Genomic DNA, 15753 nt, shown 5'->3' on the forward strand with positions numbered 1-15753 from the left:
TTGTCCTTGCACAGGAGTTTCCTTTCAGGACTCCCCATTTCCTTTCACCCAGCATGCGAAAGGCTTGTTCTGCTCCCTTCTTCAAGAGCAACCAGCTTGATTTACTCCAAAAGCTATGGCCAAAGCGTAATTTTTGCATGTGACAAGGAAAAGCTGCTCCCTGTGCTCCAGGTCCTGGTGCAGAGCCAGCGTGAGAAGAGTGGGAAGGGTTGTGGGTACGACCCAGCAGCCTCTGTGCTCCTCTGTTACAGACGCTGACTTTCAGCTGCAATGTGCGTGAGAGGCAGAGCCAGACCATCCTCCTGTCCAACCCGAGCAGCGAGGCCTGGACCCTGCAGCCCATCATTGAGGGGAAATACTGGAAAGGGCCTGAATTTATCCATCTGGAGGCCAGGCAAAAAGAAAAGGTCTACCAGGTCACCTACAGACCCCTAACCATGAGCTCTGAGAACAAGAAGCACCAGGTACGTGAGCTGTGCCAGCGTGTGCTGACCCTCGTGGCATGACCCTTGTAGCTCACCCTGCTTTGGGCAGGAGGTTGGCCGAGATGACCTTCAGAGGTCCTGTCCAAGCTGAAGGTGTCCTGTGCCCTCTGTTGGAAGCTGGGTTTTGTGGTGGCTGGGGGCCAGGCACGGGCAAAGGGCAGATGGGAACTCGGGCCTGACACCAAACGTGTTGGAGCAGCTGACCTAAGGAGCCAGGCTTTCTGAAGGCCAAGAAATGAAGTTTGTTCTGCGCAGCTCCTGGTGGCTGCTTGTGGCAGCCCAGGGGGCTCAGAGACCCCCACGCTCAGCGCATGGCTGCACAGGCTCTCCGAGCCCTGGGCACAACCACTTGTGCCTGTCCTTGTGCAGCTTGCAGGGAGCAAGAAGGGCAAAGCTGCCCTGCAGTTTCTCAGTGCCCTCCTGGCCGTGAACAGGCAAGTGGGAAACGAGAGAGATCTCTTGACAGTCATGCAGGAGCTGTGGGAGGAGCCCTTCCTGCAGGTCTCAGGCTGGGCACATGGGGGTGACTGGCCCCTCTGCAATGGTTTCTGTGCCATAAGGGGTCAGTTCAGAAGGGCTCTGGGGTGCTGGAGCTGCCGGGTCCTTGTCCCGCTCCAGCTGACCTTACAGTAGGCCAGAAATGAGGTCAGAGATTTCTGGTCTCCGTCTCCAGGGTGCTCAGCAGATCTGTGCCCTTAGGGTTGCACGTGCTCAGCATGTCTTTAATGTAGAGCCTGCGTGAGGAGTCTTGCAGCTTTCAGCTGCTGTGGAGGCAGAGGAGATGGCAGAGGCAGGTGTCTGGGATCCATGGGCACCCAGAATGATCATGGATATGAGCTTTCCATGGCCCACGGCTGGTGGGCCCCTGTTGTGCCAACTTAGAGGCTGGTGTCTGGGCAGTGCTGTTGGGGCTAAGGCCAGCAGGACTGAGGCAATGGAGCTCATGAGGGACGGGCACCCCCTGCCCAGGGCTGTCCCTGCATGAGCACAGGCTGGCAGGGATGTGCCCAGGTGAGTGTGGCCAGTAAGGGAGTGTTGGGATGTGCAGAGCAGCTCTGCTGCAGGGCCCGTGTCTCCTTGCTTTGCCCAGAGATGCTGCCTCTGTGTCCTGTAGCTGTGCCATGTCCTGTGGGCCATGCACCCACTCACAACCAGCTCTGAGCAGGTGCGATGCTGGTGCCTCCTCCTGCACGGGACAGGGCTGCAGGCAGAGCTCTGCCAGCTGGGCGTGCTGGAAGTTGCTGCAGTGAGAGCCTGAGGCATGGGGCTGGCCAGGGGTGCTCCAGAGCCGACTTGTCCTATTCGTTGTCTGTAGGGCTCCATCTTCTTCCCCCTGCCGGACGGGACAGGCTTACGCTACCACCTGGAAGGAACTGCTGAAGCCCCCAGGTGTTCAGGGGCCATTTCCCGGCAGGTTCCATGCAGGAAGTGCCACACGGAGCTCATCCCTGTGTCCAACTGGCTGCACAGACCACAGAGGTGAGTCCAGCCCAGGAAGTCTGGAAGTGCCTGGAAGCTCCTTCCTGAAAGCTTGTCCCTCTCCTTGGCCGTGTCTGGCCATACCCACGTTCTGCCTGTGCAGAGGCACCCTGGAGGGCTTTCCTCCAAGGGGGATGAGAGCTGGTGCCCTGTGCCTGATGCTCTGAGGATGAGAGGGGCTGTATTGTACCCCCACACGATGGGTATCCTACAGGAGTCCTTCGTGTTGACCTTCACTGTGTCCTTCTCACCCACAGGTTCCTGGTGGTTATTGACATGCTCAAACCAGAGAACCTGGAAAGCAGTTCTGTGCTGCAGGGGTGTTCCTACATGGACGTGCCAAGCTCTGCGAAGAAGGACTACCAGCTCACCTTCCTCTCCTACAAAGAAGGAGTCTTCAGGGCAAAGGTAAGTGAGGACAGTGGTCTCCAGGGCCCTTCAAGGAGCTGTTGGCTCACCGAGAAGCTACACGCCTCTTCATACCTCCACGTGCACAGGTCCTATGAAATACCGCACGTGCTTTCTGTGGTCTTGTGCTCTTCCTCAGTGGGTGCTCACAGCCATTCCTGGAAGCAGGGCGCTGAGCTCAGTGGGCTCTTTTGGGTCTGTTTTCATGTGTGGAATGAGCAGCCCTTCCCTTTCTGTCTGATTTAGGTGACCTTCCTCAATGAGACAACCGGAGAGTACTTGTTCCACATGGTGACTTTCAAGGTGGTGGCTTCAGGACCCATGGGCACTGTTCAAATGAGCACCGCTGTTCGGCAGAGAGTGTCCTCCAGCGTCAAGGTGGACAACCCTCTGCCTGTCCCGGTGACGTTTGACATCAACTGCAAAGTGCCCGACGTCAGCGTTCCCCAGCACTTTACTGTCCCTGCACAGTCGAAGGTAGGGGCAAAGCTCCTCCGGCTCCCTCTGCTCTCCCTGCTCCTGGCTGGAGGGGATGCTCTTGAAGGCTGATGCCTGAAAGGAGCCATGTGGGGCTTCCTTCCGTGGTGGCAGCTCCCTGCCGATGATCTAGAGAGGGAGCAGTGTGCGAGAATATCCCCAGTGGGCATCATCCTGTGCTGGTGGAGCCTGCCCTGCTGTCCCCTGGAACACGCTGCAAGTGGGCCTCACGTGGCAGGTCCTTGTGCCACGTGCCCCTCATTTAGTGTGGTGCTTCCAGCTGTGAGTGGCTGCAGGACAAGCCTCAGCCCATGGCCAGGTTGTCTGCAGCCTGGATTGACAGGAAGTGGTGTGTGCCCTGGGGGAGCACAGGGGCTTTTTATGGGTGGGAAGCTTCTGGCATCGTGCTGGAGGGCTCTGAGCTGTTGGGATCTGTCCCTAAGTGAACCGTCCCCCAGAAGGAGCAAGGCTGTGCCCGAGAGAGGGGAGTCAGAGCGGGGAAGGCAGCCCAGCCTTCTGGCACTGCCTGAGCACAGCAGGGACCAGCTGCCCCTTGTCAGGCACACGTGTTCCCTGCCTCTGCCTGACAAAGTGGCTTTTTCCTTCCTTCCTCCCAGGCGGATCTTGTCTTGGAGTATCAGCCCCTGCAAACGGGTGAGAGCAGCGGGCAGCTGGTGCTCCAGAGCAGCGACTTGGGCTCTCTGTTTTACACCCTGCAGCTGAAAGCCACCTGGAGCAGGCCAGAGAAGCCCGTGTATTTCCGCACCAGGCTGGGCTCCCGTCAGACCATCACCACCAAAATACGGCATTTTGCCCAGCAGAAGACCGAGTACCTCGTACAGGTGAGCGCGGCTGCCGGGGCTCTGGCTGGGAGGCAGCTCCTCTGGCCAGCACCAGCCCTCTCCACCAAGGGCTCCAAGTGCCTCTGGCTTGGCGTGGCAGAGCCAGGGTGGCCATGTGAGCCCAGGGGTCTTCCCACTGGTGTGGGCTTGTCACCAGCTGCACTGTCCTCCCTTGCGGGCCCGTGTCTGCTGCCCTGGTTGGAGCTGCTTTTGCAGGTGCCACGGTGCCTGGGCTTGCTTCCCCCTTGCAGCCCAGGTCTGGCAGTCGGGTGTCTTGGGGCTTGGGTGCAGGGTTGTCCCTGCTGGGCACGTTTGCACAGTTCTCGTGCCCATTCCCCGCAGGCACTCACCAGGAGTGTGGTGTGGGTGGGCCAGGCCAGGGCCAGGGGACCATCGTGTTCTTCCCGAGGTGCTGGCTCTGCTGTTGTGACCCACCCCCCATGGTCTCTTGTCTCCCCTGCACAGACCGACTGTGCCGACTTCCAGATGGCAAAATCCATCAGTGCGGCACCCGCCAGTGCTGGGGGCTCGGACCTGAGCGTGGAAGTGACCTTTGAGCCCTGCCAGCTGGGCGAAGCCAAGGCCACGCTGCAGCTCAGCTCTGCATTGGGCGGGCAGTACTGCATCCCACTCATCGGCCTTGCGCTGCCCCCTGAAGCCCAGGGCCCCTTCCTCATCCCAGCCGGCGGCACCACCTCCATCTCCTTCAGGAACGTCTTCCGGAAGGCCACGGCGTTCCAATACGCAGTGAAGCACCCGGGCTTCACCGTCAGGGCCCCCGAGGTGCTGCGCGCCAAGAGCAGCACCACCATCACCGTCTCCTTCGCGGGCGGCCCGGCTCCTGTCACCAGCAGGCTGGTGGTCTCCTGCCCTGGGGGCTCCTGGATCTACCACCTCCGGGGCCTGCCCTCCCCCCGCAAGTGAGCAGCTGCCCCCAGCCCTTCCTGCCACGTTCGTGCTCTCTGGAGCAAATAAATGTCATTTAACATCCTCCCACACGACGTCCTTGTCTCTAAATGGGAGAGACGTGAATTTGCTGGATGGACACCCGGTGGACAAGGAATTGGCTGGATGACTGCACGCAGAGAGCTGCGGTCAGTGGCTCTATGTCCAACTGGAGACCAGTGAGGAATGGTGTCTCTCAGGGGTCGGTGTTGGGGCAGACCCTGTTCAACATCTTTGTCGGTGACACAGACATTGGGATCGAGCACCCTCAGCAGGTTTGCTGACGACACCGAGCTGTGTGGTGCAGTCATCGTGCTGGAGGGAAGGGATGGCATCCAGAGGGACCTGGACATGCTGGAGAGGTGACCAACCTCCTGAAGTTCATCAGAGCCAAGTGCAGGCTCCTGCCCCTGGGTCAGGGCAATCCCAAGCACAGCTACAGGCTGCACGGAGAAGTGATTCAGAGCAGCCCGAGGAGAAGGGCCTGGGGGTCGGAACATGAGCTGGCTTCAGCATGGGCTTGAGCCCAGAAACCCCCTGTGTCCTGGGCTGTGTCACCACCAGCATGACCAGGTCAAGGGAGGTGATCCTGCTCCTCCACTCTGCTCTCATGAGACCCGCACTTGGAGCACTGGGTAGAGTTCTGGTGTCCTCACCAGAAGGATGTAGAGCTGTTGGAGCAAATCCAGAGGAGGGCCACGAGGATGCTAAGGGGGATGGAGCAGCTGCTGTACAAAGACAGGCTGAGAAAGTTGGGGCTGTTCAGCCTGGAGAAGAGAAGGCTGCATGGAGACCTCAGAGCAGCCTTCCAGCATCTGAAGGGGGCCTACAGGGATGCTGGGGAGGGACTCTTGATCAGGGCCGGTAGCAATAGGACAAGGGGTGATGGGCTTAAAGTGAAACAGAGGAAGTTCAGGTTAGCTAGAAGGAAGAAATTGTTCCCTGTGCAGGTGATGAGGCACTGGCACAGGTTGCCCAAAGCAGTGGTGAATGCTCCATCCCTGGCAGTGTTCAAGGCCAGGTTAGACTGGCCTTGAGCACCATGATCTTGTGTGAGGTGTCCCTGCCTGTGGCAGGGTGTTGGAACTAGATGATCTTTAGGTCCTTTCCAATCCAAACAGTTCTATGATTCTGTTATTCTCTAAGATTCTTTGGGAAAGCATGGTTAAGACTTCAGGTGGTTCCCCTTAAAGGTAAAAAGTGGAGAATGAAGACCTTAAGCCCACTGTAGGAGAGGATCTGGTTCGAGACCATCTTAAGAACCTGAACGTGCAGAAGTCCATGGGACCTGATGAAATCCGTCTGCAGGTCCTGAAAGAGCTGGCAAATGAAGCTGCTAAGGCACTGTCCATCATATTTGAACAATCATGGCAGTCAGGTGAAGCTCCCAATGACTGGAAAAAGGGAAATACAAGCCCCATTTTCAAGAAGGGGAAAATGGATGACCCAGGGAATTACAGAGCAGTCAGTGTCACCTCTGTGCCTGGCAACATGTGGGAGCAGATTCTCTTGGAAGGCATGCTAGGGCACATGAAAAACAACCAGGTGCTTGGTGACAGCCAGCAGGGCTTCACTAGGGGGAAATCCTGTCTGATCAATAGGGTGGCCTTCTATGATGGGGCTACAGAACGAATGGACAGGGTTAGAGCAGTTGATGTCACCAACCTGGACTTGTGCAAAGCGTTCAACACTGTCCCACACGAAATCCTTGTCTCTAAATTGGATTAGAGACATCAATTTGATAGGTGGAGCACTCGGTGGGTAAAGAACTGGCTGGATGGGCGCACGCAAAGAGTTGTGGTCAATGGCTCAGTGTCCAGCTGGAGACCAGTAATGAGTGGTGTTCCTCAGGGATCAGTGTTGGGACCGGTCTTGTTGGACAGCTTTGTCGCTGACATGGACAGTGGGATTGAGTGTGGCCTCAGTAAGTTTGCCGATGACACCAAGCTGTGCGGTTCTGTTGATACACTGGAGGGAAGGAATGTCATCCAGAGGGACCTGGACACACTTGTGAGGTGGGCTGATGCCAACCTCATGGAGTTTAACCATGTCAAGTGCAAGGTCCTACACTTGGATTGGAGCAATCCCAGGCACAGCTACAGGTTGGGCAGAGAAGAGATTCAGAGCAGCCCTGTGGAGAAGGACTTGGGGTGTTGGTCGATGAGAAAATGAACATGAGCCAGCTTCAGTGTGTGCTCACAGCCCAGAAACCAACCGTATCCTGGGCTGCATCAAAAGGAGTGTGACCAGCAGGTCAAAGGAGGTGATCCTGCCCCTCTACTCTGCTCTCGTGAGACCTCACCTGGAGCATTGTGTGCAGTTCTGGTGTCCTCAACATAAAAAGGACATGGAACTGTTGGAACAAGTCCACAGGAGGCCACGAGGATGATCAGGGACTGGAGCAGCTCCTGTATGAAGACAGGCTGAGAAAGTTGGGGCTGTTCAGCCTGGAGAAGAGAAGGCTGCGTGGAGACCTCATAGCAGCCTTCCAGTATCTGAAGAAGGCCTGTAAGGATGCTGGGGAGGGAATATTCATTAGGGACTGCAGTGACAGGACAAGGGGTAACAGGTTAAAACTTAAATAGGGGAAGTTCAGGTTGGAGATAAGGAAGAAATTCTTTACTGTGAGGGTGGTGAGGCACTGGAATGGGTTGCCCAGGGAGGTTGTGAATGCTCCATCCCTGGCAGTGTTCAAGGCCAGAATGGATGAAGCCTTGGGTGATATGGTTTAGTGTGAGGTGTCCCTGCCCATGGCAGGGGGGTTAGAACTGGATGATCTTAAGCTCCTTTCCAACCCTAACTATTCTATGATTCTATGAAAGAGCTACATGGGAAAATAAATCTGATAGAGAAATTGGTCAAATAGGCAGTCCATTTTGAAAGCTGCAGATCTCAATGTGTATTTTGTAATACCTGCTACTCCACTGATGAGCTGACTCTTACCGTGGTGGAAGTGATCTTGGAATGATAATGGAATGTCCTGAAAGCATCAGCTCAATGCTTCAAGAGCAGCTGAAGCAAATGAGGTGCTGGTAATCTTCAAAGCAGGAATTCAAGATAAAACAGAAGGCACTGGTATGCCACCAAACCAATAGTGTGCTCTCAGCTGGAGTGCAGCATGTCACTTGACTCCCTCATCTCGCTTAAAGGAAAAAGGAAAGGCAGTACAACTGGAAGAAGCCTGGAAAAGAGTGGCAGGGGTTATTTTAGCCATGGAATAACTTCAGTAGGAGGAACCAACTTGTTTTCTTCATCCTGGATCTTTGCCCCATTTGGCCTTGAGGGAGAAGGAGGAATGAAAAAGTCTGTTCCTCTTTCTCTGTAGTTTTAAGACAATAAGCAGCATACAAAAGTTAACAGCAACTATTATTCACTGGCCCTCCCAGTAAGAAAACAAAGGAGTGTGGGATGCAGGTAATAAGTGGTGGGTGCAAAACAAACCCAAAGAACTGGTTCTGGACAGAGTATGTCATTGACGTTGTTGCCACAGGGTGTTTCTGTAGGTTCAGAAAATATCAGGATGAACTGATAGAATAACAATATGTTGGGTGTATGAAATAGAGAAACCTTTGTGTTAGGCAGTTCTGCAAGTGCATGGAGGCAAAGAAGACATTCAGGGAGCTGTGCTACATACTGCCTTTGCTTTTTAAACTCCTTTTTCCCAAGAATTTAATTTCTTTGACTGATGTGGAGGTGAACGTTTGGTCTGAGCTAGTATCCCATTTTATAGGAGGGGCTCGGAAAGTGCACGTGAAGAGATGTCATAGGTTGTGACAATAAAGGGCCTTGAGCAGCAGGAATCCTAATTCAAAAGCACACAAAAGCTCTGAAAAATAAGAGAAAGTGGAGATTGAGGTTGTTCTTAATTATCCTTTAGTGTGTCCCGATAGACTAAATGGCATTTGTTTGTATTCTTAAAGACACAGCTCTTGCGTCTAGTGCTTTCAAACACTGTAGCCGCTAACTGATGGCTTCCTTGTATGTGAAGTTGTACCCTTTGAAAGCTAAAACAGAACATATTTTATTAAAATCAAAACCTGTAAGTAACAGAAGGTAAAGGTGTCTTTAGTATTTAGTTGTTTATCTTCCTTGCTTACAGCTTTAGTTTACTGTTAACTGCTTTATGGGTAATCCTTGTCCCTGGCATTTGTGGAAAGAGATGGAGCTAACAGCTGTCACGTTTTCATTAGATAAGAACTGAAAGATCTGGAACAGAGGCAAAGAAAAATCTTCTGCACTTATGGAAATAACACTTGTAGACATCATTTGTGATGTCTTGTTTCTTGCACTTGCAAAATGTTGTGTGGCTAGAAATGCCTCCTGTCAGTCATCGGTGTATAAGTTTGTAATAGTTTTGATAGCAGATTGTATTTACATGACGTGTTGCTTCTTCCCAGATTCTGCAGCAGGTGGTGCATGGGTGCAGTGAGAGCATGCTAGGGACAATGGCACTGACAGCTTGCCAGTTCATGGAAGAACCCGGAATGGCAGTGCAGAGGCATTAATCTAAACATCCTTCTAACAACAATAGCAAGTTTGAGGTAAGTTAGACCTGCAGTGTAGTACAGTGCATTTGCATGGCTTGAAGAGTTCTAAACCATCAAGGTGGTTGGAGCAGGAATGTCAGTGGTCCATGTGTTTACTTGTGGGACTTGGTGCTTGAAGCCCCTATGAAATACCTGTTCAGCCTTGCTTTTGGAAGGGCTGCTGCTGGATGAGTGGGGCCTTGCCCTGTAAAGAAATAGGTTCAGTAAGTCACTTTTATTTAATCTCCTTCAATCATGTGAAAAGTGCATAACTTCAGTGGTTTTGCTGTGTGTGTGTTTGCAGCAGATCATATTCTTAAATGGTCTCAGGGCCTCAATGAACAAATATTTCTAGCCTTTCATCCCAAGGTTCATTTCCATTTGCCTGTTACTTCCTTGTGCTGTCAGATGCAAGCTGGGAGTGGAGTCTCATTTTTCTTGTCTCATCATTTTAGGCTATCTTATCCTGACACAAACAATTCTTATTTTCTTCTCTTGATATTGTTTGAAAGCCTTTTCCTAATACAGTTTAGTGAGTAATTGTTGCCTCTGGGCAGTCCTGGGGTTGTTCATTTATCTGCAGCTCTGACCCTCCTGATTTTTGTTGTTTAAAATGCATAGAAACCTTTAGGTTGTGGCAGTGGAGATCAGTATCAGCAACAATTACCACTTCTAGTAAAACCCTAGCCATTAATTTTACATGCTTAAGAGCTAACGCAAACAATAGGCCGTGCTTTACATTTGTTAAATTAGCTCTGGATAAAAATATTACAGAGGGTTGTTTGGTTTTGGGGGATTTTTTTCCTCTGTGGATATGTTGTAGTATTTGTTGTTGGTGTGGTGAAAGTGAAGCAGCTCTTTGGTAAAATAGTATTGCAGGATGCAAAGATCATGTGTTTATTTGTCAGGATAAAGTTCACATTCCTGGTGCTATCTACCTCTCCATCAAATGTGACTCTCAGTGTAATACAGAAGAGGACTGTGATGAGTTGCTCATGTCCAGCAGCAGTGATTTCCAGCAGGATCGACTCAGCTTCCGTGGGTCTCCACAGAAGTGGAATGACTTTGAACACCCAGGTGAGTATGCTGTGTTTCAAAGTGCAGATGTGTAGGCTATTGATGGTGTTTTGGACTCTCAAGAGAAACTAATGACACTTGTATGTAGATGTTCCTGAGATGGGTGGGAAGAAAAGACAATTGTTTTCCTGTCCCAGCCTGTTTGCTCTGAGGTGCTGCTCTTGCATTTGTTTCTTGAAAGCAGGCTCATCTGCTCTTCTGCTGCTTGACCTTTTTTTTCCCACCCTTTGGTCAAAGCATGCACTCAGTGACTGGGAGCACATTTTGCTCTGGATTCTGTTCCAGCACAGTCCTTGTTCTGCACAACATTCACTTGCATTCTTCCTGCCTTCTCTTACTTTCCACAGGAAGCACATTGGTAAAAGCCCAGAAGATAGGCTTATCTCTTCTCCCTGCTACACAAGTGCTCAGGTAAGGAGTGTGTGCCCGTGCCTTGTCTCCAGTTGTTGCCACAGAGTACAGCTGAAAAAACCTCACTCAGTTGACTGAGAGCTTCAGTCTCTTCTCTCCTAAGCCTGTTTTTGATAACACAGGAGCAAATGCTGGTGAGCTGCAGGATGACATCTTCAAGTTGTTTGAACCCACTGAGCACCATGACATTGCAGGAAGCTTTTGACTTCGAGTGCTGTCAGTAACTGGAAATAGGCATAGGAGCTCTCTTAGCAAAGCAGTTTGGGTGACAAAGAGCATGTTAGGAACTAATGTGTATACTGTAGAAATACTTTGGATTTTTATGACCTTCTTTCTGTCCTTTTCCTCCCGTATAGTTGCAGAGGTTTGCTAAGAACCTGAACTTGGAGGCCCATTGTTTTGGAGCAGCCCTGGCTGTGAAACCTGAGTTTCACCTTGTGGAACTTCATGTTTGGACAAGGCTGTCTGGATTAAGGCTCTTGATTCCCCTCAGCAGGCTTAACTGCAACCAGGCATTTGAAGGCTTCTGGGCTTTTCATTTGTTGGCAAGGCTTTCTCAAACCTCTTAGGAATAGGAGAGAGCAATGAGTCCATTTCGTGATGGAAAAGGGGAAAAAAAAATAATTTCTTCCGTGTTGTGTTTATTACTTGGCCTTTATTTTCCTGAGAATTTCACTAGCAATGGGTGGAAGTTGCAGAGAGGGGAGTTAATAATCAAGATCCTGTAGAGCTTTGAATTCTGTTAGGACATGGGTGGTACACATTGTGTTCTCCTCTTCTGTGCCCGGCACAGTTGGTGTGTGTCTCCTACTGGGCACCAGAGTGAAAAGTGGTACCACTGGAATGTTGCTGATGCCTGCAAAGAGGCTGCTGACACGAGTTCGTTCTGCTGTCTTCTGCTTGTCCTGGGGGTGACACAGACGGTGCAAACTTACACATTTAAAGCAATGTTCATTTGGGCTTGGTTTGGTTTTGTAAGAGCCACTCAGCAGGTGCTGATGTAAACTACACCTTTGCAGGTTCTTCCTGAGATTAAACAATGAGCCAATGTGCTCCTGATAGCACAGGCCTTCCCCTTCACTGCTGTGTTGTGTAAGATGAAGCAGTAAAGCACACCCAGTGGGAGAACGGGTATTGACTTGACTTTGGAGAATGGGCTGTGTAATTCCCAGGAAGAGGATATGAGGGATTGTGAGAGGATGACTCCTGTGCTAAACACATAAATGTATTGGCTTCTGCAAATCATGGGTGTTGATGTGTGAACTGTGCCAAGAGTCCCTTAGAAAGAAGCTGCTGGAGCATTTGCCTTGTGCCATGTCTCCTGCGTTGGCATTGCGGTGGGATGAGACATGAGGGGGTCTGAAGGAGCTTCACTGCTCGTTGCTGCAGCTGTGTCCAGTCTGGCACTGAGGGAGTGTTTCAGGGGTAAATAGGGATGTCAGGTGTCTTATGTATACCAATTTCTGGTGGGTTCGTGCCTTGAGGTTGAGATGTTTCTGTGAGTTCAGAGCTGGGGGTGGCTCTTGTCCCCATCCCCAAATCCACAGCAGGCACAGGCTCTGATGTTCTTGAAGCCCACAGGAGCCAGAAACATTGCTGATAACTGAAATCTGGTTCAAAAAATACCTTTGTGCACTGAAAGGACTCAGCCTTTAGGGAAGTTCCTCACCTTCATCTGAGATAACACCATTCCTCGTGCCTGTCCTTCCCCAGCACTACCACACGCTCTCAGCTTGGCCAGGCAGCCGGAGCCCCAAAACCCCAGCAACAATGACCTTGTTTTCTACATGGGCACCTCTTCAGGCTGAGCAGAACCGATGACACCGTGGAGCTGGCAGCAGAGCTGTATTGATGCCATCTGCACAGAGCCGCCTCCTCACCGTCTGCAGATGAAATCACTGAACTGGTTGGTTGGTGCTTGTCGGGGTGCAGGGTGCTCGTGGTGGGCACCACGGCGCCCAGGCAGGAGCCCAGGGTCCCCCCAGACTGGGGATGCTCTTTGTGTCTCACACCAAGCGTGGGTGAGGAGATAGCACATCTCGTCCCTTTCCTTGGCACACTCTGTGTGCCACGGGCTCCTTCTGGACATCACGCCCTCCCCATGAGCAGTTTCCAGCACCAAATGTCCTTGTGGTTTCCTTTGTTCCCCACTCTTTTGATCACAGGCTGCCTCTGATGTGGGAGACGAGGGCTCAGCTCTGCTCTGCCTTCAGAGAGATGCAGGCTGGGTGTCCTGAAACCCTCTTAGGCTTTATGCACCTTGGGATGCTCGTTTCTAAAGTCAGTTTGGCTCTTTGTATTTCACTTCAAGTGCTTCTTGGGATTTATGTTCTTGTGTGGCCAGGTTGACCCTGGTGGGGGAGAGAGCTCCTGGCCTCCTAGGGAGGTTAGAAGAGAGGCCAGTGTCATTTGACAGCGTGGAGAAAGCAGAAGGGAAACACCAAGGGTTTTGCTTTCCAGTTTTGGGGGGGGGTTGTTGTGCAGAGCCACAGGGCTTTGGATGTCTGTGGGGAGCAGGGTGCTCTGGTCAGGGGTGACGAAGGAAGCCAACTCCTACAGCCACATCCCACTGGTAACAGGAGATGCCCTGTGTGGTCCTCCCTCCAGAGCCCTGAGTTTGGGCCTGAGAGCAGTGAATTTGGGCTTTTAAAGTAAATGATGGATTCTAAATGTATAAATTCTGGGGTTTGCATTTGGAAGAGGACTCGCTGCAGGTCTACAGCTAGAAACTTGGAGGGTAAAACTAATGTAAAAGCCAAGATTGGTGTGAGAGACTTCCAGGAGAAGAGGCAGGCAGCAGGCACACAGCACCCCAACCCGCATGAAACCACTCGTTCCACACACAGGGGACACAGCACAGCCCCAAAACGCTGTTGGGGTTGTAGCACACTGCTGGGCATCCTGCACTGCCAGCCACAGCACAGGGGGACACGCACAAGGTGACACAAGTGGGAAGCACGGGGCCTCTGGCCTCCTGCTGCAGAAAGAGCATTGCAAAACTGCAGCTGGGAGGTGGGAATGAAGCAGGGCAGGGATGAGGCAGGGGCAGCCGGGTTTAATCCCTGGGGCTGTGCTCAGCAGCCACCATGCCAATGACCAAAGGTGAACTTTAGCATTGCTGAGGGCTTCTGCTGCTGGGAAGGGGAACTGGGCCAGTTGAAGGCTTCTGTCCCCAGCTCTCGTGGGCTGCTTTTGCTTAGTAAATGATTAAGACCTGCAACTACTAAAAGCAGTTAAAATAAACCAAACCCAAGCCAGCCCCAATGGCCCCATGAGCAGGCAGCTCTGCTTCAAGCCAGCCCCAATGGCCCCATGAGCAGGCAGCTCTGCTTCAAGCCAGGCCCAATGGCCCCATGAGCAGGCAGCTCTGCTTCAAGCCAGCCCAAATGGCCCCATGAGCAGGCAGCTCTGCTTCAAGCCAGCCCCAATGGCCCCATGAGCAGGCAGCTCTGCTTCAAGCCAGCCCAAATGGCCCCATGAGCAGGCAGCTCTGCTTCAAGCCAGCCCCAATGGCCCCATGAGCAGGCAGCTCTGCTTCAAGCCAGCCCCAATGGCCCCATGAGCAGGCAGCTCTGCTTCAAGCCAGCCCCAGAGGAGCCCATTTTCTTCTGACAGTATTTTTCTAATTCCCTCATGTGGGTTTGATGCTTTCAAATTGTTGGCTCAGTTTTTGCCTTTGTAGCTTTGCATTGGACTAAAAGAAATGGCTCCAGGAGATGGGCTATCCCAAGGGGCTCATCTTCTGCCCTCAAGCTGTGGCATTTATTTTGCTCGACATACCTGGTCCTGCCAAGCACCAAGGCCAGTGCAGACATAGGCTGATGGGAAGCACCTCCCACAGCCAAGCAGAAGCCATCCCACGGCAGCAGTGCCTTCAAAAGAACTCACACTGTAAAAACCCAGCTTTGGTGACTTGGTTGGAGGGGACCAGTTCCTGGCACTGGGTTATTGTGTGATTCCTGCTTGGTCGGAGAAAGAAAAGGCCAAGTAGGTGTGAAGGCAAGAGGCAAAAGCCCAGTGCTGCTGGTTCAGCCCCTACCCTTCCCGTGCTGAGCAGTGCATCCCTATGGAGAGCTGGAATCGCACACTCTGCCTGCTTGAAACCAGACATTGTTCCATTTTTGGTTTGTGGAGGGAAATGTGGAGTGAAATTTTGCCCATAGTGAGAGGGCTGAAGGAACCAGCTCAAACATCAGCCCAGCCCCAGGGAGGTGCAGGCCTTCCAGCTTGCTCAGCACTGCCTTGGAGCCTCTGCTTGTGTTATTTGCTTTCAGTGTCTCCTGAACTCCAGCAAAACCTCAGGGATGACACGCCACAAAGGCAGGATTCTTTCCAGGAGGTATATTGTATCAGGGAAAAACCCATTGGGGTGTCAGAGCAGGTGTCACGGTGTTCCCCCTTCAATGGTTTTATACATTCACTTCAATATACTTCAATACATTAATTGTCCTGCCTTTGGAAGGGATTGGAATACAGCTTTAACAAAATGAATAATCGCCCTGTATAGGTCTGGGTACATAAAGAGAGGCTCCTAAGTGTGCTGCTGCTGGCTGGGGGCAGGATGCCAGGGAGTTTGGAAATGTCATGGAATCCTTGCTCAAATCCAGCCGGCAATCACTCCAGAAATTCCCTAGTTGGGGCACTGCATTTAGGAAACCCCATTCCCAGCTTAATTATAGACAGAGCCACGGAAGGAAAGGCAACCTTGTCACACAGGCTTTATAGCTGCCACTGTAAATACTGCCTGACACTGGGAATCCTATTGCTCGTAGCCATCTGTAGTGGGAGCAGAGCTGGAAAACAGGGCAAGTGCCCTGTGCCTCCATCGCCTCCCAACAGAAAAGCCTTGTCTGTATGGACCATGCCTCTTTCTGTCCCCTAGCCATAACCTCTGCCTTCCTCACAATCCTGTGCTGGTCAGGAATGTCCAGGATGTCTGCATCCATGGCACCAGCTGGGCTCTGCAGAGCCAGGACTGCTGCGACTCTGAGTGCCGCGCCCTGTGACGTCACCAGCCACGCCCTGTGACGTCAACAGCCACGCCATGTGACGTCACCATCCACACCCCGTGACGTCACCAGCCGCGCCCTGTGACGTCACCAG

The 15753-nt window shown here is 52.3% G+C and overlaps 1 protein-coding gene across 1 annotated transcript; it reads left to right on the forward strand.

Annotated features, from left to right (window-relative positions):
* Positions 1 to 273: 273 nt before the first annotated feature.
* Positions 274 to 4615, forward strand: LOC117436464 (hydrocephalus-inducing protein-like). The gene is made up of 7 exons (XM_034064523.1): positions 274 to 464; positions 1801 to 1964; positions 2222 to 2372; positions 2619 to 2849; positions 3467 to 3691; positions 4157 to 4308; positions 4402 to 4615. Exons 1-7 carry the CDS (start codon positions 438 to 440, stop codon positions 4613 to 4615), a joined length of 1164 nt encoding a protein of 387 aa, XP_033920414.1. The 5' UTR covers positions 274 to 437.
* The last annotated feature ends 11138 nt before the right edge of the window (positions 4616 to 15753 follow it).

The sequence above is a fragment of the Melopsittacus undulatus genome, chromosome 7, assembly GCF_012275295.1.
Source record: "Melopsittacus undulatus isolate bMelUnd1 chromosome 7, bMelUnd1.mat.Z, whole genome shotgun sequence".
NCBI lineage: Eukaryota > Metazoa > Chordata > Aves > Psittaciformes > Psittaculidae > Melopsittacus > Melopsittacus undulatus.

Coding starts and splice junctions, on each gene's coding strand:
- LOC117436464 (XM_034064523.1), top strand. CDS start 438: ATGAGCTCTGAGAACAAGAAGCACCAG. Junction 2,373..2,618: donor AAGGAGTCTTCAGGGCAAAG/GTAAGTGAGGAC, acceptor TGTCTGATTTAG/GTGACCTTCCTCAATGAGAC. Junction 4,309..4,401: donor AGCTCTGCATTGGGCGGGCA/GTACTGCATCCC, acceptor CATCTCCTTCAG/GAACGTCTTCCGGAAGGCCA.